Source organism: Lepidochelys kempii, chromosome 10 (genome assembly GCF_965140285.1).
Source record: "Lepidochelys kempii isolate rLepKem1 chromosome 10, rLepKem1.hap1, whole genome shotgun sequence".
NCBI lineage: Eukaryota > Metazoa > Chordata > Testudines > Cheloniidae > Lepidochelys > Lepidochelys kempii.
The window spans coordinates 38,662,338-38,688,350 of NC_136389.1; the positions used below are offsets into that span (position 1 = coordinate 38,662,338).

Below are 26,013 nucleotides of genomic sequence, written 5' to 3' on the forward strand. Positions count from 1 at the left end.
CTCCCCCACTGCAACTTGAGACCATTACTCGTTCTGTCATCTGGTACCACTGAGAACAGTCTAGATCCATCCTCTTTGGAACCCCCTTTCAGGTAGTTGAAAGTAGCTATCAAATCCCCCTCATTCTTCTCTTCCACAGACTAAACAATCCCAGTTCCCTCAGCCTCTCCTCATAAGTCATGTGTTCCAGTCCCCTAATAATTTTTGTTGCCCCCTGCTGGACTCTTTCCAATTTTTCCACATCCTTCTTGTAGTGTGGGGCCCAAAACTGGACACAATACTCCAGATGAGGCCTTACCAATGCCGAATAAAGGGGAATGATCACGTCCCTCTGTCTGCTGGCAATGCTCCTACTTATACAGCCCAAAATGCCGTTAGCCTTCTTGGCAACAAAGGTACACTGTTGACCATATCCAGCATTTCATCCACTGTAACCCCTAGGTTCTTTACTGCAGAACTTCTGCCTAGCTGCTCGGTCCCTAGTCTGTAGCAGTGCATGGGATTCTTCCGTCCTAAGTGCAGGACTCTGCACTTGTCCTTGTTGAACCTCATCAGATTTCCTCTAATTTGTCTAGGTCCCTCTGTATCCTATCCCTACCTTCCAGCATATCTACCACTCCTCCCAGTTTAGTGTCATCTGCAAACTTGCTGAGGGTGCAATTCATGCCATCCTCCAGATCGTTAACGAAGATATTGAACAAAACCGGCCCCAGGACTGACTCTTGGGGCACTCTGCTTGATACCGGCTGCCAACTAGACATGGAGCCATTGATCACTACCAGTTGAGCCCAACAATTTAGCCAGCTTTCTATCCACCTTATAGTCCATTCATCCAGCCCATACTTCTTTAACTTGCTGGCAAGAATACTGTGGGAGACCATATCAAAAGCTTTGTTAAAGTCAAGGAATAACACATCCACTGCTTTTCCCTCATCCACAGAGCCAGTTATCTTGTCATAGAGGGCAGTTAGGTTAGTCAGGCATAACTTGCCCTTGGTGAATCCATGCCGACTGTTCCTGATCACTTTCCTCTCCTCTAAGTGCTTCAGAATTGATTCCTTGAGGATCTGCTCCATGATTTTTCCAGGGATTGAGGTGAGGCTGACTGGCCTGTAGTTCCCCAGATCCTCCTCCTTCCCTTTTTTAAAGATGGGCACTACATTAGCTTTTTTCCAGTCATCCGGGACCTCCCCCAATCGCCATGAGTTTTCAAAGATGGCTCTGCAATCACATCAGCCAACTCCTTTAGCACCCTCGGATGCAGCGCATCTGGCCCCATGGACTTGTGCTTGTCCAGCTTCTCTAAATAATCCTGAACCACTTCTTTCTCCACAGAGGACTGGTCACCTCCTCCCCATGCTGGGCTGCCGAGTGCAGTAGTGTGGGAGCTGATCTTGTTCGTGAAGACAGAGGCAAAAAAAAGCATTGAGTACGTTAGCTTTTTCCACATCCTCTGTCACTAGGTTGCCTCCCTCATTCAGTAAGGGGCCCATACTTTCCTTGACTTTCTTCTTGTTGCTAACATACCTGAAGAAACCCTTCTTGTTACTCTTAACATCCCTTGCTAACTGCAACTCCAAGTGTTATTTGACAGGAGGACAGGACAAGGAGTAATGGTCTCAAGTTGCAGTGGGGGAGGTTTAGGTTGGATATTAGGGAAAACTTTTTCACTAGGAGGGTGGTGAAACACTGGAATGCGTTGCCTAGGGAGGTGGTGGAATCTCCTTCCTTAGAAGTTTTTAAGGTCAGGCTTGACAAAGCCCTGGCTGGGTTGATTTAATTGGGGATGGGTCCTGCTTTTGAGCAGGGCATTGGACTAGATGACCTCCTGAGGTCCCTTCCAACCCTGATATTCTATGATTCTATGATTTATCCTTGTTGAACCTTATCAAATTTCTTTTGGCCCAATCCTCCAATTTGTCTAGGTCCCTCTGTATCCTATCCCTGTATCTACCACTCCTCCTAGTTTAGTATCATCCGCAAATTTGCTGAGAGTGCAATCCACACCATCCTCCAGATCATTTATGAAGATATTGAAGAAAACCAGCCCCAGGACCGACCCCTGGGGCACTCCACTTGATACCGGTTGCCAACTAGACTTGGAGCCATTGATCACTACCCGTTGAGCCCAACAATCTAGCCAACTTTCTACCCACCTTGTAGTACATTCATCCAGCCCATACTTCTTTAACTTTCTGACAAGAATACTGTGGGAGACCATGTCAAAAGCTTTGCTAAAGTCAAGAAACAATACATCCACTGCTTTCCCTTCATCCACAGAACCAGTAATCTCATCATAGAAGGCGATTAGATTAGTCAGGCATGACCTTCCCTTGGTGAATCCATGCTGGCTGTTCCTGATCACTTTCCTCTCATGTAAACAATCCATACAAACAGCCCTGGATAGAGTGTATCAAGAATTAGGGCTAGTGCCAGCATGGATCCACTGCATTTGGAGCTAAATTTAATGTCTGTTCCATTCAAACCCTTATGTGTATCTCAGTGGTAATTTTACAGTGAGCACTTAACAGAACTCTTAACGTGAAATAAGGTATTTTTCTGCTGTATTTCATTATCTTATTTTGTATTTGGGAACATGCAATCAGAAGAATCTTTTTCAGTTCTACATTCTATTCAATAAGCTACGCTGCTATTTCTGCTGTCACTACAGTGTTGTTACTTCTAAGATGAGGTATGGGAGCTGAGTAAACTCTAGTCTTTCTCCTCTCTTTAAGAGCTACCTACCTAGCTTTGTCTGCTCCTGTCTGCAAGTTCAGAAGTTGTTCCCTTTCCACATTCAGCTTCCCCACCTGCCTCACCTGTCCTTCCAGCTGCTTCTTCCTCAAGGAGTCATTCTTGAAGTCTTTATCAGGAAGTCCTCCACCTCTGGATGTTGCTGTTGCTCTGAGCTAACCATCCACTGCTGTAGAGCCCTGCACAGGACCATTTTTCAAAATCCCGCTCCCACATTGTTTCTTGCATTTTTATCCCGCTCCCGCCTGCAAAAACCTTAGATCCCGCATATCCGCAACAGAGAGAGATTCAGCCATGCTATTAAAAAAAAGATCAGATAACACATTATATAACACATTTATATATATATATATATATATATATATATATATATATATATATATATATATATATATATATAATTTTATATACACAAACATAATTCAGACAGTTTTTACCATTAAAAGAATAAAACAAATCTTGCTTAAACCACGTAAAAATACTTTAACTCCTGTTGTAATAGACATCAAATCTCTTTCTATCCCTCACTTAAATTTAAGTATTAAAACATTTATTTAAAAAAAAAAGTGTTTTCCAGCAAATTACTGCAGTCTGTTTTTTTTCCCCACCCAATCCCGCCCACAACAAAGTACATTTCACCTGTTCCCGTATTATGGCAGGTGCTTCTGTGGGACCCTTGGGATCCCAGTCGCTGCAGGGTTCTTCATTGCTGTTTCCCCACACAAGTCAGGAGAAGGATGAGGAGGGGTAGAGAAGGAGATCAGGCTTGGAGAGGAAGCCGTTTGTGGTTTGTGCTTCCTGGCAGGGGAAGGCACACTGTCTGCATAGAAATCTTACCCAGCAATTCCCCTTGGCAACTACAGACCATCGCTGCTACATCACCCCTGCAGGCTCTTACTTAACCCAGGAAACCAAAGATGTAAAACCTCTGAGGATTTCTTTGTAACTTAAGGGTTATATTTATTTATAGTCACCTTATTATCCTCTCCTCATTCAAAGTCTACTCTCGTTTAGAAGTAATTGTAAGTGTACAACCGCAGGGATCAGAATTTATTGTCTAGAATGGAAATTAGCAACAATCAAAATTCAGCATGGCAAAAGGAGGCACCAATACTTTTGAAATCAGTCGAGTTTCATAGGCTTATGTCAGTGTTTCATTTGGACCTCAGTTTGTAGATTACAGTTCCCTATTTGCAGCTGACATTTCTGGTACAGGTCATAGAATCATAGAAGATTAGGGTTCGAAGAGACCAAAGGAGGTCATCTAGTCCAACCCCCTGCTCAAAGCAGGACCAACACCAGCTAAATTTTCCCAGCCAGGGCTTTGTCAAGCCAGGCCTTAAAAACCTCTAAGGATGGAAATTCCACCACCTCCCTCAATAACCTATTCCAGTGCTTGTGAAATACTGTTTCCTAATATCCAACCTAAACCTTCCCCACTGCAACTTGAGACCATTACTGCTTGTTCTGTCATCTGCCACCACTGAGAACAACTGAGCTCCATCCTCTTTGGAACCCCCATTCAGGTAGTTGAAGGCTGCTATCAAATCCTCCGTCACTCTTCTCTTCTGCAGACTAAACAAACCCAGTTCCCTCAGCCTCTCCTCATAAGTCATGTGCTCCAGCCCCCTAATCCTTTTTGTTTTGCTCTGGACTCTCTCCAGTTTGACCACATCCTCTCTGCAGTGGGGGGCCCAAAACTGGACACAATACTCCAGATGTGGCATCACCACTGCAGAATAGAGGGGAATAATCACTTCCCTGGATCTGCTGGCAATGTTCCTACTAATGCAGCCCAATATGCTGTTAACCTTCTTGGCAAGAAGGGCACACTGTTGACTCATATCCAGCTTCTCATCCACTGTAATCCCTAGGCCCTTTTCTGCAGAACTGCAGCCAGCCAATCAGTCAGTCCCCAGCCTGTAGCAGTGCATGGCATTCTTCCATCCTAAGTGCAGAACTCTGCACTTGTCCTTGTTGAACCTCATCAGATTTCTTTTGGCCCAATTCTCCAATTTGTCTAGGTCACTCTGGACACTATCCCTACCTTCCAGCATATCTACCTCTCCCCCCAGCTTAGTGTCATCCGCAAACTTGCCGAGGGTACAATCCATCCCATCATCCTCTTGGGCCACTGCTGGCTGCCAACTAGACATCAAGCCATTGATCACTACCCATTGAGCCCGATGATCTAGCCATCTTTTCTATCCACTGTGACAAAGTTCCTGCTCTACCTTGGTGGGTCTTGTGCTTATTGGTGGATTTGCTCGCCTTGGAGCTTCACGGCAGCCCTCAGCTTGGCCGTTTTTCTGAATTCACAGTCCAGGTTGTCTCCTCCTGTGTCTGACCAGGAGTTGGGAGGATTTGGGGGGAACCCAGGCCCGCCCTCTACTCCGGGTTCCAGCCCAGGGCCCTGTGGAATGCAGCTGTCTAGAGTGCCTCCTGGAACAGCTGTGCGACAGCTACAACTCCCTGGGCTACTTCCCCATGGCCTCCTCCCAACACCTTCTTTATCCTCACCATAGGACCTTCCTCCTGGTGTCTGATAATGCTTGTACACCTCAGTCCTCCAACAGTCCGCATTCTCACTCTCAGCTCCTAGTGCCTCTTGCTCCCAGCTCCTCACATGCACACCACAAACTGAAGTGAGCTCCTTTTTAAAACCCAGGTGCCCTGATTAGCCTGCCTTAATTGATTCTAGCAGCTTCTTGATTGGCTGCAGCTGTTCTAATCAGCCTGTCTTAATTGTCTCCAGAAGGTTCCTGATTGTTCTGGAACCTTCCCTGTTACCTTACCCAGGGAAAAGGAACCTACTTAGCCTGGGGCTAATATACCTGCCTTCTATTACTCTTCTATAGCCATCTGGCCTGACCCTGTCACACCACCTTATAGTCCATTCATCCAATCTAAAAATTTTTAACTTGCTGGCAAGAATACTGTGAGAGAACGTATCAAAAGCTTTACTAAAGTCAAAATATGTCATGTCCATGGCTTTCCCCATATCCACAGAGCCTGTTATCTCATCATAAAAGGCAATCAGGTTGGTCAGGGTTCACTTGCCCTTCGTGAATCCATGTTGACTGTTCCTGATCACCTTCCTCTCCAAGTGCTTCAAAAAGGATTCCTTGAGGAGCTGCTCCATGATTTTTCCAGGGACTGAGGTGAGGCTGTAGTTCCCTGGCTTCTCCTTCTTCCCTTTTTTAAAGATGGGCACTATGTTTGCCTTTTTCCAGTCATCCGGGACCTCCCCCGATCGCCACAAGTTTTCAAAGATACTGGCCAATGGCTCTTCAATCACATCAGCCAAATCCCTCAGCACCCTTGGATGCATTAGATCCGGACCCATGGACTTGTGCATGTTCAGCTTTTCTAAATAGTCCTTAACCTGTTCTTTCACCACTGAGGGCTGCTCACCTCTTCCCCATACTGTGCTGCCCAGCGCAGCAGTCTGGGAGCTGACCTTGTCTATGAAGACCAAGGCAAAAAAAGCATTGAGTACTTCAGCTTTTTCCATATCATTTGTCACTAGGTTGCCTCCCCCATTCAGTAAGGGTCCCCACTTTCCCTGACCACCTTTTTGTTACTAACATACCTGTAGAAACCCTTTTTGTTACCCTTCAATTCCCTTGCTAGCTGTAACTCCAATTGTGCTTTCGCCTTCCTAATTATATCCCTGCGTGCTTGAGCAATATTTTTATACTCCTCCCTAGTCATCTGTCCAAATTTCCACTTCTTGTGAGCTTCCTTTTTGAGTTTAAGCTCCTCGAAGATTTCACTGTTAAGCCAAGCTGGTCACCTGCCATATTTGCTATTCTTTCTGCACATCGGGATGGTTTGTTTTTGCGCCCTCAATAAGGCTTCTTTAAAATACAGCCAGCTCTCCTGAACTCCTTTCCCCCTCATATTAGCCTCACAGGGGATCCTGCCCATCAGTTCCCTGAGGGAGTCAGAGTCTGCTTTTCTGAAGTCCAGGGTCCATATTCTGCGGCTCTCCTTTCTTCCTTTTGTCAGGAGCTTGAACTTGACAATCTCATGGTCTCTGCTGCCCAGGATTGCCACCCACTTCTACTTCCCCTACCAATTCTTCCCTGTTTATGAGCAGCAGGTCAAGAGGAGCACGGCCCCTACCTAGTTGGTTCCCCCAGCACTTCTGCCAGGAAGTTGTCCCCAGCATTCTCCAAAAACCTCCTGGATTGTCTGTGCACTGCTGTGTTGCTCTCCCAGCAGATGTCAGGGTGATTGAAGTCTCCCATGAGAACCAGGGCCTGTGATCTGGAAACTTCTGTTAATTGTCCAAAGAACGCGTCATCTACCTCATCCTCCTGGTCTGGTGGTCTAGAGCAGATGCCCACCATGACCTCACCCTTGTTGTTGTTGCCTCTAAACTTAACCCAAAGACTCTCAGCAGGTTTTTCTCCAGTTTCACCCTGGAGCTCTGAGCAATCATACCGCTCTCTTACATACAGTGCAACTCCTCCACCTTTTCATCCCCACGTGTCCTTCCTGAACAGCTTATACCCATCCATGTCCTCTTTTCCTGGTTGAAATACTGTAATCTGCAATACTGACTCTTAAAACGTAACCTCCTGTTTTTGTTACTTACATTCTCTCTCGGTTTCCTATTTTTGTAGGGGACAGAAAGGGAGGCAAAATGGGAAACAGTGCACTGCGTGTTTGTTTCTCATCCTGGTCTCCTTCTTTGTTTCTTTGCCTGTACAGAAGTTTATAGAGTTTGAAGATGCACTGGAACAGGAGAAGAAAGACCTGCAAATCCAGGTTGAGCATCTTGAATTTCAGACCCGGCAGCTGGAGCTGAAGGCCAAAAACTATGCAGACCAGAGTAAGTACAGTAATGCAACAAACATGCTTATATGGTTGGGCTTCCTTGGAAGCTAGGGTGTTGCTCTGAAGTTTCTTTGTTTCATGCATCATATTCAAAGCCTGGAAGTTTGACATTCATAACTCCAGTGCCAACTTTTGAGGAGCCTAAGGGGAGAAATATGTTCAACATTTAAGTTGATAGTAGCTTTATTGTTTCCATTGCATTTAGTATTATAAGAAAATATGGCCAACTGCAGCCTTTGGGGACATTATGGAGCTTCAAAAACTTTGTTTCATGCCTGTTCTGTATATCAATTATCTTACTGTCTACAGCAGCCCTTGGAATCCCACAGCTTCATACTGGAGCAAGTACTAGCTGTTTTAAACAAATTTGTATATTACATGAAGTACTATTGGATGAGACATGATAGATCGGTGAAGTGCATTTGGCAGTAGTTTGAGGGGTTCCTGTGTTATTTTGCTGAGTTTCTTTAGAACTACCTAGACTTTAGTCCTAAATCACCCCTGGTATAACTTGTCTGAAGTCACTCGAGTTACACCAGGGATTTATTTAGTCCTTTGAGACCACGATTCCAGTTTCTGCAATTTACACACGCTCCTTACATCTTTCAGATTATAACATTTTATAAAATATCAGGCAAATCCCTTGTCAAGGTTCCTTCCCCACTCTGAACTCTAGGGTACAGATGTGGGGACCTGCATGAAAACCTCCTAAGCTTACTTTTACCAGCTTAGGTTAAAACTTCCCCAAGGTACAACTATTTTACCCTTGGACTTCCACTGTCACCACCAAACTTTATCTGGGTTCCTGAAAAAACGTAGTTTGGAAACGTCTTTCCCCCCAAAATCCTCCCAACCCTTGCACACCACTTCCTGGGGAAGGTTTGGTAAAAATCCTCACCAATTTGCATAGGTGACCACAGACCCAAACCCTTGGATCTTAGAACAATGAAAAAGCATTCAGTTTCCTTACAAGAAGACTTTTAATAGAAGTGAAAAAGAATCATCTCTGTAAAAGCGGGATGGTAAATACCTTACAGGGTAATTAGATTCAAAACATAGAGAATCCCTCTAGGCAAAACCTTAAGTTACAAAAGAGACACACAGACAGGAATATTCATTCTATTCAGGACAGCTATTTTCTCAGCCATTTAAAGAAATCATAATCTAACACATACCTAGCTAGATTACTTACTAAGTTCTAAGACTCCATTCCTCTTCTGTCCCCGGCAAAAGCATCATACAGACAGAGCCAGACCCTTTGTTTCTCTCCCTCCTCCCAGCTTTTGAAAGTATCTTGTCTCCTCATTGGTCATTTTGGTCACATGCCAGCGAGGTTACCTTTAGCTTCTTAACCCTTTACAGGTGAGAGGATTTTTTCCTCTGGCCAGGAGGGATTTTAAAGGTGTTTACCCTTCCCTTTATATTTATGACATCCCTGTTAAAATGCAAAGAATTGTGTGTGGGATATTTCAGGTATGTGCCCAACCTAACTTCTAATACATTTCCTAGATGGTGTGTGGTAATGAATTTCTTTTTCCCAATAAACAGGACATTTAAAACCCTTCTTTGCTATCAAACATTTTATTGCATTAGAAAGGACTTCTGATGCCATGATCTTAGATCATATTATTGAAAAGTGGGTGTAGAGGAGCATGTACTGAATATACATCCTATTTCGTTTTGGAGGCAGGAATATGGAACTCTCTTTGTCAACTGTGATTGCATCTACTTGGTAGAAAGTCCAAAGGAGCTTTAAGTGGCAAATCTCAGTCTTGTAGTTAACAACAGTTGAGTTGGAGCTTTAAGTTAGTTTCCACTGTAAATACTTTCTGGCTGGATCAACTTTTAAAAAACAAAACAACTCTTTTTCTCCAATAACGCATAGTGGGCCCCAAACTACATGTGATGGTATTCACTACTCAGCTCTGGCCCTTTGCAGTTGGACACAGCCAGCTGTAATGTGTTTAATATAGAGCATACCACTTATTTCCCTCTTGTCCCTGAATGGGTTCTCCATGCCTTTTCTCATGCACCAAATATTCCACCTCATTTTTTGTTTTTGTTCTCCTTTCCCTAATGTGCGCAGTTGTGGTGGGCTGGACAAGGCTTCCTCCAGAATTCAGCAATAATGTCCAACACAACTGCTCCTCAGGTAGTCAGAAGAGTCATAAAAGAGCTGTGTGATCCTTGCACTGGGGTTGAGGACGCAGCCTTCAGAAGCTTTGGATCCTCTAGCAGCTCACATACAAAGGATAGAACTAATGCTTAACTTGGATTGGCCTTTGTTTGCTCATTTGTCTACTGGTAGGTACTGGGCTGGGCCCTGACAGACCCACTTCTAAAATTAGTATTGCATCACTTTGTATGTTCACCTTGAGGGCATTTTGATACCTGTGAAATGAGTTCGGGAGTAATACCACATGCCATACAGACATTATTGTGTTTTTCATTTTGTAACAGGAATGAACTCCTATTTACCTATTTTCTGTAATATAAGATACTTCCTTGAGAATTATCTGGTGTTCCTTTTGGGGTTTAACACAAATGCTCTCTGATGGGTGGAATACTTTCTTTTCCAGTTTCACGGCTGGAGGAACGTGAATCAGAAATGAAGAAAGAGTACAATGCCTTGCACCAACGCCACACAGAGGTAGGTTATCATCTCTAAGTAAGTATCATTCTCTTATTCTACATGTGGGTCTACAAACATATTTTAGAAAAGACTATTTGAATGATTAAAAACAAGAGGTGTCTGTAGCTGCTAAGCCCTCTCCTGCCCCCATGAGGTGCAATGCTTTGTTATCCCATTTCCTCTAAGCTTCAAGAGGCTACCACTGCTGTCTAGTTTCCAAGAAGCTTTTTTTCATTGTTTTTCTGCATATATTTTGTCACATACCTTCTGCCATTGTACTGGGCTTGAGGTTTGGTATTTATTTGGCCCCACTCGCTTTCATATTAGACCCAGACTTACTGCTCATTCATTGTGTCATCAGCCTTAAAGAATAGCAATGACAGATATAGTTATGCAAAAAAAAGGGGGTGGGAAGAGAGAGAAATGGGTGCTGGAGGAAGATTAAACAGAAGAGGAACCTGTGTCTCCTTTTCACTGCTGTGTGGCTCATGGGTTTTTCCCTCTTCACAGATGATCCAGACCTATGTGGAACACATTGAACGGTCCAAGATGCAGCAGGTTGGGGGAAATAGTCAAACTGAGGGCGGTCTACCCGGGAGGAGGTAGGGCCATATCCTTCCACTGCAATATATGCCATTCAGGGGCTTACGGACTGTGTGCATGTGTGTGTGAGAGAGCAACCAAAATCTCCCCTGCTAGATCACTGGGAATGGACTGTAGTTGAACCTTGCTATTTTGTTCTAGGCAAGTCTTCAGTGTAGGCACAAAAGTACTTGTACATATTCTGTTTATTTGCAATCCTAGCTCTTGTGTAGGCTTTTGATAAATTACCCTTTTATATTTAGATGACAAGTGCAAAATCTGCACATAGGATGGTCCACAGAAAAAAAGAGTCATGGAGGACATGAGAAACTTGCCTTCCCAGTTCAGGAGTACATTGTCACAATCTGATTTCCTCTGTTTCATCCCCCTCTCCCTCCCCCTGCTGTCCCCCCAAAAAAAGATTTCTGTAAAAAGACCATCCCATATGGACTTCTTTTTTTTGCCCAAGGTTTTGATGAATCCAAGATAGTGAGTTTTTTTGTTCATCTTCCCACATCCAAAGCAATGAGAGTCAGAAGCCAGCAGTGTGGAATTATTGATCCTTATTCTCTTCTCACACTAGTTTTAAAGTGGTATAATTACATGGACTTTAATGCAATAACTCATGATTTATACCAGTTAGAGGAGAATCAAGTGGATTCTCTGTACTGATCTTACACTCCAGTAATACTGCCTTCGGAGCGAGGAATGAAGAAAGTGAGTTCCTAAAGAATATGATTTAGTGAAGTAATAGATTACCCAGTACTGCTTGAGGGACATAACCCAAATCCACTCAAGTTGATCACAAACTATCCAGTAACTTGGTGAAGAGAGAAGTATTCTCTATGTGACTTTAAACTAATGTCAAACTATTTTTTATTAATCATTATATGCCAACAATATACTTAGCATTGTAAAGACATTCCCTGAAGAGTTTATAATCTAAATGGTAGACACACCTAAAACAAGATACACTGGGAGACCCAGAGGGAGTTGCTAGCTGAGTAAACATTTCCTTCTCTCCTATAGAAGGCATTTGGTGTGGGTTAATGTTTGTGAGTCTCAGGAAAGAAGTCTTCAGGGGAGAGATTTGACTCAGGCAAGAGTGGGGCCCTAACACATTGGGGCTGGCAGATTGGACTGTGCATAGAGAGGACAGGAAAGAAGGCATGGAGATGTTGGGAGTGAGAGAAGGAAACTACAGAGTAAGCAATGCTGGCATTGTTGGCAAAGCAAAGAAGGTGAACTGGACAAGAAATAATGGGCAAGCAGGAATCAATGAGAGAGTTTAATAGAGGAGTAATGTAGTCTGATAGGAATGATGAAGGACGAGGAGAACAAAGCGGTAAATGAGACAGAGGGAAAATATTCTGGAATTATGGATGGGTTCCCTTTTGGATATTTTAGAGCCTTGTAAACTGATGTATGGGCACAGCAAGTGGCAGCAAGTCTCCAACGCTGGGTTGACAGACTTATGCTCACGCTAACGCACTAAAAATAGCTGTATAGACTTTGCAGATCAGGCTCCGAAGTCCACTCCTGTCCTAGGCTTCAGAGCCCGAGCTCCACTTGAGCCACAATGTCTACGAGGCTATTTTTAGCACAGTAGTGCAAGTACATTGACCTGGGCTTGGAAGCTTGCTGCTGTGGGCTGTGTAGATATACCCATTGATGCCAGAGTGCTAGTTGGCTAGAAATGCCTGATGTAGATTGTAGTGCATTGTGCTAAGTGGGAGAAAAATCCCAGCTCCTGGCATAAGGGATTTAAACACCCTGTGTCTGTTATGGTTTCCTTTACTGGACTTCGAACTAATTTAAAACTGGCAGTCTGAGTACAGCCTAGGTGTCAACTCCACATTGTAAATGAGAATGAGAGACCCTGTGAAGGAGGCATGGTGTGGAGAGCAGCTGTCGGGCATCTGTCGTCAGGATCTTCTGTAAATATGCCAGGATTCTTGCCAGCTCTCCTGCAGCTTTGGCATTCCTTTTCTATCTAACAATTTGTTTTCTGCCAAAATGCATGGCACAAGCGGAAGGCAAGAAACGTTCCAAGGCTGTGAAGGAATGCGCTGTGTGGCACCTAGCACCAGCTCCCAGTTCTACACTGAGGGCATGACAGTGCATGCTGGGATTGGATATGTACTGTTAACGTGGATTTATTGTAGCAAATGCAATTGGTAGTACAGCACCATTACAGTGCACATAATATACAGCACAACCCCAATGCAGGAAGGAAGTGAGGATGCTGAAAGAAAAGGACTCACTTAATAACAAGAAAAGAATTACTTGAACTGTTCTGGGGCTGGACAAAGCCTTTTCAATCCTACTGTAATTTCCCTCCTGCCTGAAAGAGGTTAAATGTGCTACAGGAAGGAGAATATCCATGCTGACATGCACTTATATCATTCTGCTATTTATATTTCCTGGATTTGGAGCTGGTGGAGTTATGTGCAACTGTGATGCAACATGGTCTGAGGTGTGTCATGACTGCAACCTTCCATCTTATTTATGCCCTACGAAGGGCAGCTCAGCCTAAATGAATTTTCATAGTCCAGAGGGTTTAACTACATGGAAGGGGCAAAGAGATCAGTGTTAGAATTTTCCCCTCTCCTTCAGGCTTTCAGTGCTTGAGGCAGGCTGACTCCTACAGCATCCCACATGGTTTCTCCCACAGCCTCTCTCAGCTTTGCCATGCATTTCTGACTCATCTCTTCCAGATGTTAGGGAATTAGGCTGAGTGGTTTCTGAACCAGTTCCTCTCTTGGGTTTTGTACTGAAATCCCAAGGATTCAAGGTCTATACAATTGATCTTTCGAACTTATTTTAGTCTTCCATGGGTATGAGCTTCCAGTATGAAACATTTATATTTGAAACAACAACTAGTGCCAGTTTCCCACTCTAGCTTGAGGCAGAATCATAGAGTATCTGGGTAGGAAGGGACCTCAGGAGGTCATCTCGTCCAACCCCCTGCTCAAAGCAGGACCAATCCCCAACTAAATCATCCCAGCCAGGGCTTTGTCCAGCCTGATCTTAAAAACCTCCAATGAAGGAGATTCCACCACCTCCCTAGGTAACGCATTCCAGTTCTTCACCACCCTCCTAGTGAAAAAGTTTTTCCTAATATCCAACCTAAACCGCCCTCACTGCAACTTGAGACCATTACTCCTTGTTCTGTTATCTGCTACCACTGAGAACAGTCTAGATCCATCCTCTTTGGAACCCCCTTTCAGGTAGTTGAAAGCAGCTATCAGATCCCCTCCCCCCTCATTCTTCTCTTCCGCAGACTAAACAATCCCAGTTCCCTCAATCTCTCTTCATAAGTCATGTGTTCCAGTCCCATAATCATGTTTGTTGCCCTCTGCTGGACTCTTTCCAATTTTTCCACATCTTTCTTGTAGTGTGGGGCCCAAAACTGGACACAGTACTCCAGATGAGGCCTCACCAATGTCAAATAGAGATGAATGATCACGTTCCTCAAACTACTGGTAATGCCCCTACTTATACAGCCCAAAATGCTGTTAGCCTTCTTGGCAACAAGGGCACACTGACTCATATCCAGCTTTTCGTCCACTGTAACCCCAGGTCCTTTTCTGCAGAACTGCTGTCTAGCCATTCAGTCCCTAGTCTGTAGCGATGCATGGGATTCTTCCGTCCTAAGTGCAGGACTCTGCACTTGTCCTTGTTGAACCTCATCAGATTTCTTTTGGCAGAACAGATGATACAGATTCCATCCTTTCAAAATAATGTCTTGTTACAATTTCATCTACCTCACTTAATAACTGCAGCCACTCCTGCTGTATTGGCTAGGATTTGACTGCAGGAATGATGTGTAGCTAGAAGACCCTGGCACTTTAGGGAAAGATCCTTCTCCCATGATGGATTATTTAGTATGATTTTTATATTGTAATTTGTAAGGCTACCAAAGGTGCTTACAGAATATACAAACACAAAGATAAGCCACAATTATTTCTAAGTGGATGGGGATGTTTTACCCTTTATTTGGTGGGAGTCAGTTGCTTCTTCTGGATGAAATATCTGATATGGTATATCTGCTATAGAGGAATTAAAATGCTCTGTGGTCTCTTGTAAATGGATTAGCTGATGTAAGGGTCACTTGTAGGTTACACTTTCTGCAGAAACTTTAAATTACTCTTGTGTCAGTAGAACAGGAATGAATGATCCCAGAAGATCGTGTTTTGTGCTATGTGCCAATCCTCCTGGCTATTCTCTTGACCCTTGCATAGTTTGAATGCAGCATCCAAGTACAGTAATTCCCCACTTAACGTCCTCTTGCTTAACGTTTTTTTGATCTTTCGTCCCTGTCCATTACAGAACATGCCTTTTTAAAGTTGTGCAATGCTCCCCTATAATGTTGTTGGCCGCCTGCTTTGTCCACGGCTGGCAGCCCCCCTACGTGCCCCCCCCAAGTGTCTCCCGCCTACCGGCAGACTCCGCAGATCCCTCTCCTGCCTCTTGAACGCCGCAATTCAGCTGATTGCTGCAGGCAGGAGGCAGGGGAGGGAAAGAGGGAGGCTGCGCACTGTGCCCTTGCTCCTCCCCTCAGCTTCCTGAATGCCCCAATCAGCTGATTGCCTTGGGCAGGAGGCAGGGAGAGCAGGGGGAAGGCACTGATCCGCGAGGTCTGCCAGCGGGTGGAAGGTGCTGGGGGGCGGGGCAAGTAGGGGAGCTGATGGGTGGGCTGCCAGCCTGTTTAATACCTGTATTAAATTGATTGTTTAAAATAGTTTAAAATGTATATAATGCCTTTTGTCTAGCAAAAAAAATTTCCCTGGAACCTAACCTCTCCCCCCATTTACATGAATTCTTATGGGGAAATTGGATTTGCTTAACATCGTTTTGCTTAAAGTAGCATTTTTTAGGAACATAACTGCAACGTTAAGTGAGGAGTTGCTATAGATAATCTCAAATTGTATCCACTTCACCTGAAAAGTCTGGAGCTAGAGTAGCATGACAGCCGCAGTAGAGAGGTGGAACAGGTAGGGTGGATGGACTTCAAATGCAAGATAAAATGTATATAATCTTTTTAAAAAGAATCTTTCTTTTTTAAAGAAACTTCTCACTGCAACTCTTGGCAGATTTTGTTCCCTAGAGTCATGGAGAGAGGGGACTATTACCACCTCTCCACAAACTTCCTAATGCCTATTCAAGTACTCATTAGAAATCTGCAAGTATTACACGTTTAAACAGCCAGATCCCAAACCTTTTGAAGTTAATAGAAAGACTGTCATTGACTTCAGTGGGCTTTGGAACAGGAGCCTAATAAGTCTTTAATTCACTGTGGAGTTAAAGAACCAATAGCTCATAGACACTCCTGTGGGTGGAGGAGCAGATGCCCCGGTATAAAACTCTCCTTTACATTAGTCTGTTTTTTCCTCTCTTTTATTTCCTGTCCCATGAGAACTGGGAAAGCTTTACAGTATACTTTCATAGCCAAATCATAGAATATCAGGGTTGGAAGGGACCTCAGGAGATCATCTAGTCCAACCCCCAGTTCAAAGCAGGACCAAGCCCCAATTTTTTCCCCAGAACCCTAATTGGCCCCCTCAAGGATTGAACTCACAACCCTGGGTTTAGCAGGCCAATGCTCAAACCACTGAGCTATCCTTCCCCCCAGAGCCTTATGTCACCAGTGTAGTGCTAGGAATTAGATACCTTTGGCTTGATTTCTCTCTCACTTATACTAAAGTAAACAGGAGAAACTCCACAGAAGTCAGTGCATTCTGAAGTGTAAAACCACTGTATGTGACAGCAGAATCAGGGCTTCTGTATTCTGAGTGGTTGTTCCTGCCATTGGCATCTTCCAAAATTAGATAGGGAGTGATGTGAGCATGGCTGCATGATGCAGGTTGAATTAATTCTGCTCACATTTCCCCTTCCCAAAGTCCAAGAAACATTAGTTAAATGTGGCTTTGTGCTGTCACTGGGGAAAGGATGCATGGTGGAAAGTTTCAAGAATTGTGACAATCTGTCTGCTCACTGTGGGGAGGAATGAAACTGTCAGCATGAATTTCCTGCTCTGTACTGCACAAGTAGCAATCTGAGTGCCTCTGAGTGCTGGTGTGTTGCCAGCCTCTTGGGAGGAGAAAATAGGAGAACCATACATCATGTGTCTGTGACTCGTGGCTCCTTCTGAGTTTGTACAAACCATTAATTGAAAGAGGCCTTTTTTCTTCATTCCAAGCTTTGCATTGTGCCCTTGTGTGGGGGGCACTAGAGTACACATTCATGTGAGCATATGTATTTATGTTGGGTGTGTTCTGCGTCGGATGAGTATAAATGAGCACATATATTTTGTGTGCTTTGCTGCAGTGGTGTGTATTTGTGGGACCCATAAGTGTACATCTCTCACTGCATTCATGGGTGTTTGTATGAGCTCATCTGTGTGCTTTGGTGGGTGGGTGCTGTGACAGGCTCCCCCCAGGGGTCCCACCTGGAACTGGGGTACCACTGGAGCCCCCTGACTTGCCACTCTGGGCTCCCTCTCACACTGTACTGCTGTGACAAGCTGCAAAGCTCTCCAGCCTACACTTTCACCAGCACACATATAGGTAGGGACACACCCAGCTGCAGTTACATGCAGGCTCTCTGACCAGCCCCTGCATAGATAGGCTACAGTTAATACTCCTTAGGGCATTCTGTGACAAAAAATTAAAAATTCTGTGCACAATATTTTAAAATTCTGCAGGTTTTATTTGTCAATAAATATGGAGGCTCCAGCATGGCAATAGGGAACACAGGTCACTGGCTGCTCAAAGGTGGGAGATCACCCTGCAGCCCCTCGCCCCCAGGACATGGACTCAGCAGTGAGGCTGCACCTGACCCTGACACAGCACAAGGCCTGGGCCTGCTCCAGAAACATTGCGGGCCCTGCCCCTCTGCACTAGGCACTGTGTGGGGCAGGCAGGCTCAACCAGGCAAGAATCCAAATGTAGAGGGGCTCAGTATGGGGGGGATCCAGGTGTGGAGTGAGAGGATTCTGTGTGGGGCAATCTGGGTGCAGGCAGCTCAGTGGGGGAGTCTAGGTGTGGGGGGATGTGGATGCGCAGAGGCTCATGGGGGAGGGGGGTGTTCCGGGTTTGCAGTGGGATTCTGCAGGGGCTTCCAGGTGAAGGTGGTTGGGGCTCAGCATTATGGGTGTGCAGGTCTCAGCAGGGGGGCCTGGGTGCAGGGGGAGTGGGGCTTGGTAGGGTGGGGGTCTGGAAGCAGCTAGTTGGAGTCAGTGGCATGGAGGTCTGGATGTGGGGGCTTAGGGTGGGGCACATCAGGGTGGGGGTTTGAGTGCAGGAAGCTCAGTGGGGGGTGGTCTGGGTGCAGGGGTGGGAGTCCAGAGGGAAGGAGTCTGGCTGCAGGGGGCTCCAGATGCAGGGGTTGAGGTTCAGTGCGGTGGGGTTTGGGTATGGAGGGCTAGGGGGTTTCTGGGTGTATGGGGTGAGGCTTGACAGGGGTGTCTGGGTATAGGAGAGCCAGATGTATGGGGGTTGGGCGGATGGGGGAGCAGTTCCCCATATGGTGACACCTCGCCCCACAGATGAGGAGCAATGGGGGCAGGAAGCAGGGGAGGATGCTGAGCTTTCTGCAGCTGCGGGAGGTTTCTGGACCTGGGTTTGACACAACCCCAGATACTTCTTGCAGGGGAAGAGGAAGTCCCGTCGTCTCCTGCCTCCAGCCCAGCTGGGATTAGCAGCTGATCCTAACTCGGGGTAGGAGTCACTTGCTGGGGTGTCCCCAGCACTGAAGTGATTTACCTCTCTGCCGGCTGCCTGAAATAATGCACCTGCGCAGCTAGGGAGTGGTGCATGACTGCTCTTGCAGCTTCCCTTTGCTTCCTTGTCAGAAAGTCATTTTTGTGCAGGGAAGCAAAAAAATCTGCAGGAGACATGAATTCTGCGCATGTGCAGTTGTGCATACTTCCCCAGGAGTAAGTTAAGGCAACTCCCAACTCCCCAGGTGCACATCAGCTCCCAGACTGCTGTGCTGGTCATCACAACATGGGGAATAGATGGCCAGCCCTCTGTGGAGAAAGAGGTGGTTAGGGACTATTTAGAAAAGCTGGACGTGCACAAGTCCATGGGGCTGGACGAGTTGCATCCGAGAGTGCTAAAGGAATTGGCGGCTGTGATTGCAGAGCCATTGGCCATTATCTTTGAAAACTCGTGGCGAACGGGGGAAGTCCCAGATGACTGGAAAAAAGCTAATGTAGTGCCAATCTTTAAAAAAGGGAAGAAGGAGGATCCTGGGAACTACAGGTCAGTCAGCCTCACCTCAGTCCCCGGAAAAATCATGGAGCAGGTCCTCAAAGAATCAATCCTGAAGCACTTACATGAGAGGAAAGTGATCAGGAACAGTCAGCATGGATTCACTAAGGGAAGGTCATGCATGACTAATCTAATCGCCTTCTATGATGAGATTACTTGTTCTGTGGATGAAGGGAAAGCAGTGGACTTTAGCAAAGCTTTTGACACGGTCTCCCACAGTATTCTTGTCAGCAAGTTAAAGAAGTATGGGCTGGATGAATGCACTATAAGGTGGGTAGAAAGTTGGCTAGATTGTCGGGCTCAACGGGAAGTGATCAATGGCTCCATGTCTAGTTGGCAGCCGGTGTCAAGTGGAGTGCCCCAGGGGTCGGTCCTGGGGCCGGTTTTGTTCAATATCTTCATAAATGATCTGGAGGATGGTGTAGATTGCACTCTCAGCAAATTTGCGGATGATACTAAACTGGGAGGAGTGGTAGATACACTGGAGGGCAGGGATAGGATACAGAGGGACCTAGACAAATTGGAGGATTGGGCAAAAAGAAATCTGATGAGGTTCAATAAGGATAAGTGCAGGGTCCTGCACTTAGGACAGAAGAACCCAATGGACAGCTACAGACTAGGGACCGAATGGCTAGGCAGCAGTTCTGCGGAAAAGGACCTAGGGGTGACAGTGGACGAGAAGCTGGATATGAGTCAACAGTGTGCCCTTGTTGCCAAGAAGGCCAATGGCATTTCGGGATGTATAAGTAGGGACATAGTGAGCAGATCGAAGGACGTGATCGTCCCCCTCTATTCGACATTTGTGAGGCCTCATCTGGAGTACTGTGTCCAATTTTGGGCCCCACACTACAAGAAGGATGTGGAAAAATTGGAGAGAGTCCAGCGAAGGGCAACAAAAATGATTAGGGGTCTGGAACACATGACTTATGAGGAGAGGCTGAGGGAACTGGGATTGTTTAGTCTGCAGAAGAGAAGAATGAGGGGGGATTTGATAGCTGAGAGGTGGTTCCAGAGAGGATGGTTCTAGACTATTCTCAGTGGTAGCAGATGACAGGACAAGGAGTAATGGTCTCAAGTTGCAGTGGGGGAGGTTTAGGTTAGATATTAGGAAAAACTTTTTCACTAGGAGGGTGGTGAAACACTGGAATGCGTTACCTAGGGCGGTGGTAGAATCTCCTTCCTTAGAAGTTTTTAAGGTCAGGCTTGACAAAGCCCTGACTGGGATGATTTAATTGGGGATTGGTCCTGCTTTGAGCAGGGGGTTGGACTAGATGACCTCCTGAGGTCCCTTCCAACCCTGATATTCTATGATTCTATGATCCCCTTTGTAGTATAAAGCCAGAATTATACCATCTTGTGCTACACAGGGAACTGTACAGAGTAAGCTCATAAAATTCGCCCTCTCCCTCAATGTGGAGAGGAATATGCAACAGCCTTTGCCCTGAGTTATGATTCCCATACACTTCACTCCAACTCACTAGTTCAGATAAAGCAAAAACAAGTTCATTTACTACAAAAGATAGATTTTAAGTGATAGCAAACAGATCAAAGCAGATTTACCTTGCAAATAAACATAACCGCAAACTAAACTTAATATACTAAATAGATTGGATATGAACAGCAAATTCTCACCCTAAGAGATTATACAAGCAGGCTGCAGATTCTTAAGGGGCAAACTGCACTTGCTTTACAGCTTGGAATCCTCAGCTGTTTCATTCACAGGCTAGAAATCCCTCTAGCCTGGGTCCAGCACTTCCCCCAGTTCAGTCTTTGTTCCTCAGGTGTTTCCAGGAGCCTTCTTGTGTGGGGAGTGAAGAACCCCAGATGATGTCACTCCCTGCCTTATATAGCTTTTGCATATGGTGGGAAACCTTTGTTCCCAAAGTTCGGTTCCCAGCCCAGTCTGTGGAAAAATACTGACATCCCAAGATGGAGTCCAGAGACATGTCGCCTGGTCACATGTCCTTGTAGAGTCCTAGCAGCCATTACTTGGAGCCTGTCTGTAGCGTTCTCAGGAAGGCTCACCAGGTGGGAGATACGCTTCTCCTAAGGCCTATTATTTTTTCCTAATGGTCCATTGCCCTGAGTAGGTCCTTCCCCACCCACTATCTAGACTGAAAGCATCTTGTCTAGTTGGCATTACCCAGGTGTAACTACATTTGAAATACATATACTTAGTCAGTATTCATAACTTCAGATACAAAAAGGCTACATGCATACAAATAGGATAATCCTAATAAGCAAATCTTAACTTTTCCAATGACACCTCACATGACTTATCTTGCATGACATACATCATAATTATGTCATAATCGTATCATAATAATATCACTGTGAAGAATACGGTGTGCAGTGTCATAGGTGCATTTTGTGTGATATGCTAGATAGGGGCATATTTGTGTGAACCCATACATACACTTGGTATGTTTGCTTGTCACTATGACTGAAGTTGGTATAAGCACAGAATAGTGTGTACATGTATGCACAAGAGACATACAGAGAGAGTGTGTGTGTTTCTACATTGTTTGATTATGAGTGCATGCATGTAATGGGTCTGCTGTATGGCTGCATGCTTATGAGGCTGTAAGTATCTCCATCACTGCTCAGGTATGTATTTGTGTGAGCACATAAACATACATGTGCTTGCATGACTTTTTGCTCTCTAATGGTTGTTTTCTTGTCTCGCTTCTTGTGTGGTTGCCACTCTGTTTTGGCTGCTATGTTTGTCACTGCAGTCATCGCCAGTCATGGAGGAAAAGGTAAATCCTATTACAGCATTTTTTTTTAAAAACTGTCACTTTGGAGATTGGGGTTGAGTAACAGCTGTCTGACTGCTGGGAATATAATGTCCTGGCTTGTGTGTCATCACCCCTACTGGTATATACATTAAGCTGGTTAATATACATGACAGTGCCTTCTATTGGTACGTGAGAGAGCCAGTCAAACTGCTGCTTTAGCACATCATGCAGAGGCTTGTGTTTTAAAGAGCAGAAGATTCAGAGGTTGAATCCAAAAACCAAATGAGCCCAGTGTGTTGAGGTGATCAGTGTATCTGTGTTTACTGTCCTAGACTGTTCTGAGGTGCTTCTGCATTTTCCCAAACCTATAAATCTGTCTTACCACACACAGCAAAACATTGACACTGTCTGAGTGGGACGTATACAGTAGAATCCTGTTTATCTGAGCCTACATTATCCGGCTCTCCGTATTAACTGAAATGAGGCTGACAGCTCAAGCCCTGGGCAGTGGGGTTTGGGCTTTCAGTCCCCTGGGTGGCAGGGCTCTTCAAGTCTGAGACTTGCCATCTGGGGGTGAAGCCCATTCTCCAGATTATCCTGATTTTTGGTGATCTGATCTAACCCTGGTCCCAATTATATCGCATAAATGGGGTTTCACTGTAATGTGTTTCATTCTCAGTACCTCCCAGAATGCACTTCAATTCACTACCTCAGAGTATAGCCTGGAAAATGGAATTCTGTGATCTGAATTTATAAAGGGTGTGTGTGTGTGTGACTGAGATATCTTTCAGTCTTTTAAACATTGCCAGATAAACAGCCATTTCGTTATTCTTTTTAAACTTTTGAACTTTATTGGGAGAGCCTCCTGATTTCCAAGTCTAAGTAACTTAGCTCCTTATTGAGTAGATGCACCTTTAAACTTCCCTGGGGACTAGGCTGGTGGAAAATCAGACCCAGGATTGGGGAGCTGCTACAAACTCCTTTGTAGTTCACTTTCCCTCCCTAGCTGGGAATCTGGGAATCTGGGCCTCTGTTCTTTGTTTAGCATAGACTACTGTGAAGTACTGGGCATGCTTACAATGTTATCTATATAATAAGATGTGGCTTTCAAACAGAAAGCTCGAGAGACTGCGTGACGGAGTGTGATGTAACGGCGTTATCAGCATGTGTTTGGGAAGGCTGCATTGCTCATGAGTGGCAAAGCTGGTAGCGAGCTATGCAAGCCATCCTAAAGGAGTGCAGATAAAATCTCTTCTATTGCACCGTCAGGTTTCTAGTGCTTCCAGTTATTTTGCAGAAAAAAAATATTTTAGAGCCTTATTGGCAGTATTCCCTCTAACTTTTTATGTCTATGTTCAGAATAAATGTTATGTGCGCTAATATGGAGGTGATGTGTGACACATCACTTTCATATTGGTGCTGTCACAACGCTCCCTCAGGGGGTCTCCTGGGTAGGCAGATCAGCATTGTATGTTGCTAATGCTGTTGCGGGCATCGCAAAGCATTTTGGGAAGGGTTAAAGGTGTAAGTGTGGAGTGGAAGATTCCTTTGCAGGTTGCAAAAGGCCGAAGAGGGAGGGAGAAAAAAAGGAACAGGTTAACTCGACAATTCAGCTAGGCTTGAAGATAAAGGGCGAAACTGCCACTCAAGGCCAACGCATGCACAAACAAGCTCCCTGCTGCTAAACAGCCAAAAGCCTGTGGGAAAGGAGAACTGAACCAAAAAAACCTGAAAAGGGGGTGCAAAACTAGTAAGAATGTGAAGGTCAGAGAATGGGAACATAACAGTCTTGCGATGCTGAAGCCAATGTGTTTTGGGGAAACCAAGGAAGCCTCAAAAGGCCGGTTTGGACTGGTACAGAGAGCACGGGGGACAAAGGTCCCTGGACGAAATGCCCCCAGAAGAACCCAGGACTTAAAACCCTCCCGAGAGCAGAAGCAAGTCAGAGATCAACAGCGGACCCTGGATGACCCGTGCACGGAACAAAAACTCCTGTCCACCCCTCCCCCTCTTCTTCTTACATTACACCCAGGCTTGGCCAGCCTCAGATAGTGCGGGTGTGAGTATGAAAGTGGGTTAGGGCTTGGGGCACTAACGCTTTGTTTCTTCCTCTGAGTGATATGGGGAACCCCCCCAGCGCTTTCCGCTGTTATATTATTATTTTATCAATAAAGCTTTAAAACTCAGTTACTTGGTGTGCTCCGTCATCTCCTCCCCTAACGATCCTGCAGCCTCAGCCTGATCACCTGATGCCTCAGGCAGATTGGTAACAGAATCTGTCACAGTTTTGGTGGAGAATTGCGGAGGGGTGGAGTGCACCAACTGCTTTGCCCTTGGTATTTCATGTTTGCTCTGTCCAGCACTGTTGGTATTACATGTTAAGGATTTTATAATTAAAGGTGAGTCCCACCCTCAGTCGTAGTATGACTGAGAAATGGAGGGAGGTTTGGCATTCCTCTCTCCACCCCGGTCAGCAGGGGAAGGGTGCAGGTGGGTCTACCCCTGGCCGTAGAAGTGCCGGGCAATAGGAGGAGGGCTTAAAAACCCTCACTCCACACGAAAGGAATCCTCGGTGCATACACCCTCAGTAGTAGCATGACTGAGCAGAAGAGGAAAACTTAGGGTTTCTCGCTGTGCCCGAGACGGGTTTTGGATTTGGTGTATGGACCCTCAGTCGTAGCATGACCAAGTAATACGGAGGGAGGCTTAGCGTCTACCCAGGGGGGAGAGGGGGGTGAGCATTGTAAGCCCCGGTGCCAGTGTGGGCGGCGTAAAATCTCAAGTAATAAAAAGACCTTCAAAGCGGTACTAATGGTTTGTGATAATATGTTCAGGAAACAGAAGGGTACAGCTGCGGACTCGAGAGTCCCGCAGTCGTGGGTGATGGCATCAATGATGGGGTCCTGGAAGGCTGGGGGACTGGATGCCCATGCCACAGGGGAGGCAGCAAAAAGGGACAGAACCCTGTAGCCTCTTTCAAAGGGGGGTGAGGACATCTGCAGGTTGGAGAGGGCTCTCACCAAAGTGGGATACAATCCCTGGGGTTCTGTGGCAGAGCTCCAAAGAAGCGTGCATACTTGGCAAAATTTGTTAGACCCATATGCCAAGTATTAAAAGCAAAAGGGTAAAAATCTAGGGCCAGCTGTGAAATTAATAAGAACTGCGGCGGCCATGTGGTGTGAAATGTTGTTGGGGCAAAAAAAGGAAGAAGGGAAGAGGTGTGTAAACAGCTAGTAAAAACTGAGCAACTAAAAACGCAGATTACTAACCAGGCAGCAACCCAAGCCTATGCCCAGAATAAGTTGCCGGCCTTAAAACAAAACTTCCAGGCAGAAAAGGTGAAACGCACCCACCTGCAAACACTGGCTAAGCAAGTACCAGTCCTTCAGGGACTCATCAAAGATTTGACCATTCGTACCCAGAATACGCCTCAACAGCAGTGTGTCCACCATAAAAAGAAAATTAAACAGTTAAAACGCCAATTGGCCGTGCATTCTGTCCAGGTGGCAAGCCTCACGGGGTAACCCTTGTAAGTAATATTGTTTAAGGAAAGGGACCAGGAGGGGGTGGGGGCTAGTTAAGGAGCCCACCCTCCTTGCTAAATTGGTAGTGAAACAAAGCCTGTGTCCATAAAAAGGGACTGTGCAGTGAGAAAAACAGGATCGGGCCCAAACAAGTGAGCAGGCAACAAATGAAAAAAATTAAAAACAGGTTGGAAGCCCTAAGGGCATAATGGCAAAAGTAAGAAAAGAAGTAAGTGCAAACATAGAAAATTCAGACCCCTAAAATAGTATTTGGAATGGTAAAACCTAAGTTAATGAACATACATGTCATTTTGGAAAATAAGCAAGTAATTTTAAGAAAAAAAAGTAAAAAGTGAACTCTGCAAAGGCTGAAGAAAATTAAGCAGTTAAACATCGTAACAGTGTTATAAATGTTATAGAAAAAAAATCTTGTTTTCTTTTCAGCCATTCTAAAAAAGGGGGGGAGGGCCTTTTCTAAAGGAATGTCTGTAAATAATCCAGGCAAAAAAACTACCTAATTAAAATCATTTGACTATAAACAATTTAGTCAAATTTGCTAAAAAAAAATATAAGGAGGTTCTATTAAAACTTAACTGCCCCAAATGTATAAAGGAAATAAGCAAAGCAGTGTAAAAGAAATGAGCAGTGTATATTGTAAAAGG

At 45.2% G+C, this 26,013-nt stretch overlaps 1 protein-coding gene across 31 annotated transcripts in view; it reads left to right on the forward strand.

Annotated features, from left to right (window-relative positions):
* Window positions 1-26,013, forward strand: part of MAPK8IP3 (mitogen-activated protein kinase 8 interacting protein 3) — a 155,169-nt gene that overhangs the window by 36,236 nt on the left and 92,920 nt on the right. For 18 of the 31 annotated variants that reach the window (XM_073362979.2, XM_073362987.2, XM_073362974.2 and 15 more), the window contains exons 2-5: window positions 7,474-7,594; window positions 10,179-10,249; window positions 10,742-10,833; window positions 21,825-21,848. In XM_073362979.2, coding sequence (XP_073219080.1) covers window positions 7,474-7,594; window positions 10,179-10,249; window positions 10,742-10,833; window positions 21,825-21,848 — 308 coding nt within the window. The remainder of the gene's footprint in view (window positions 1-7,473; window positions 7,595-10,178; window positions 10,250-10,741; window positions 10,834-21,824; window positions 21,849-26,013) is intronic. The other 13 variants (XM_073362980.2, XM_073362991.2, XM_073362981.2 and 10 more) reach the window with 1 other exon arrangement.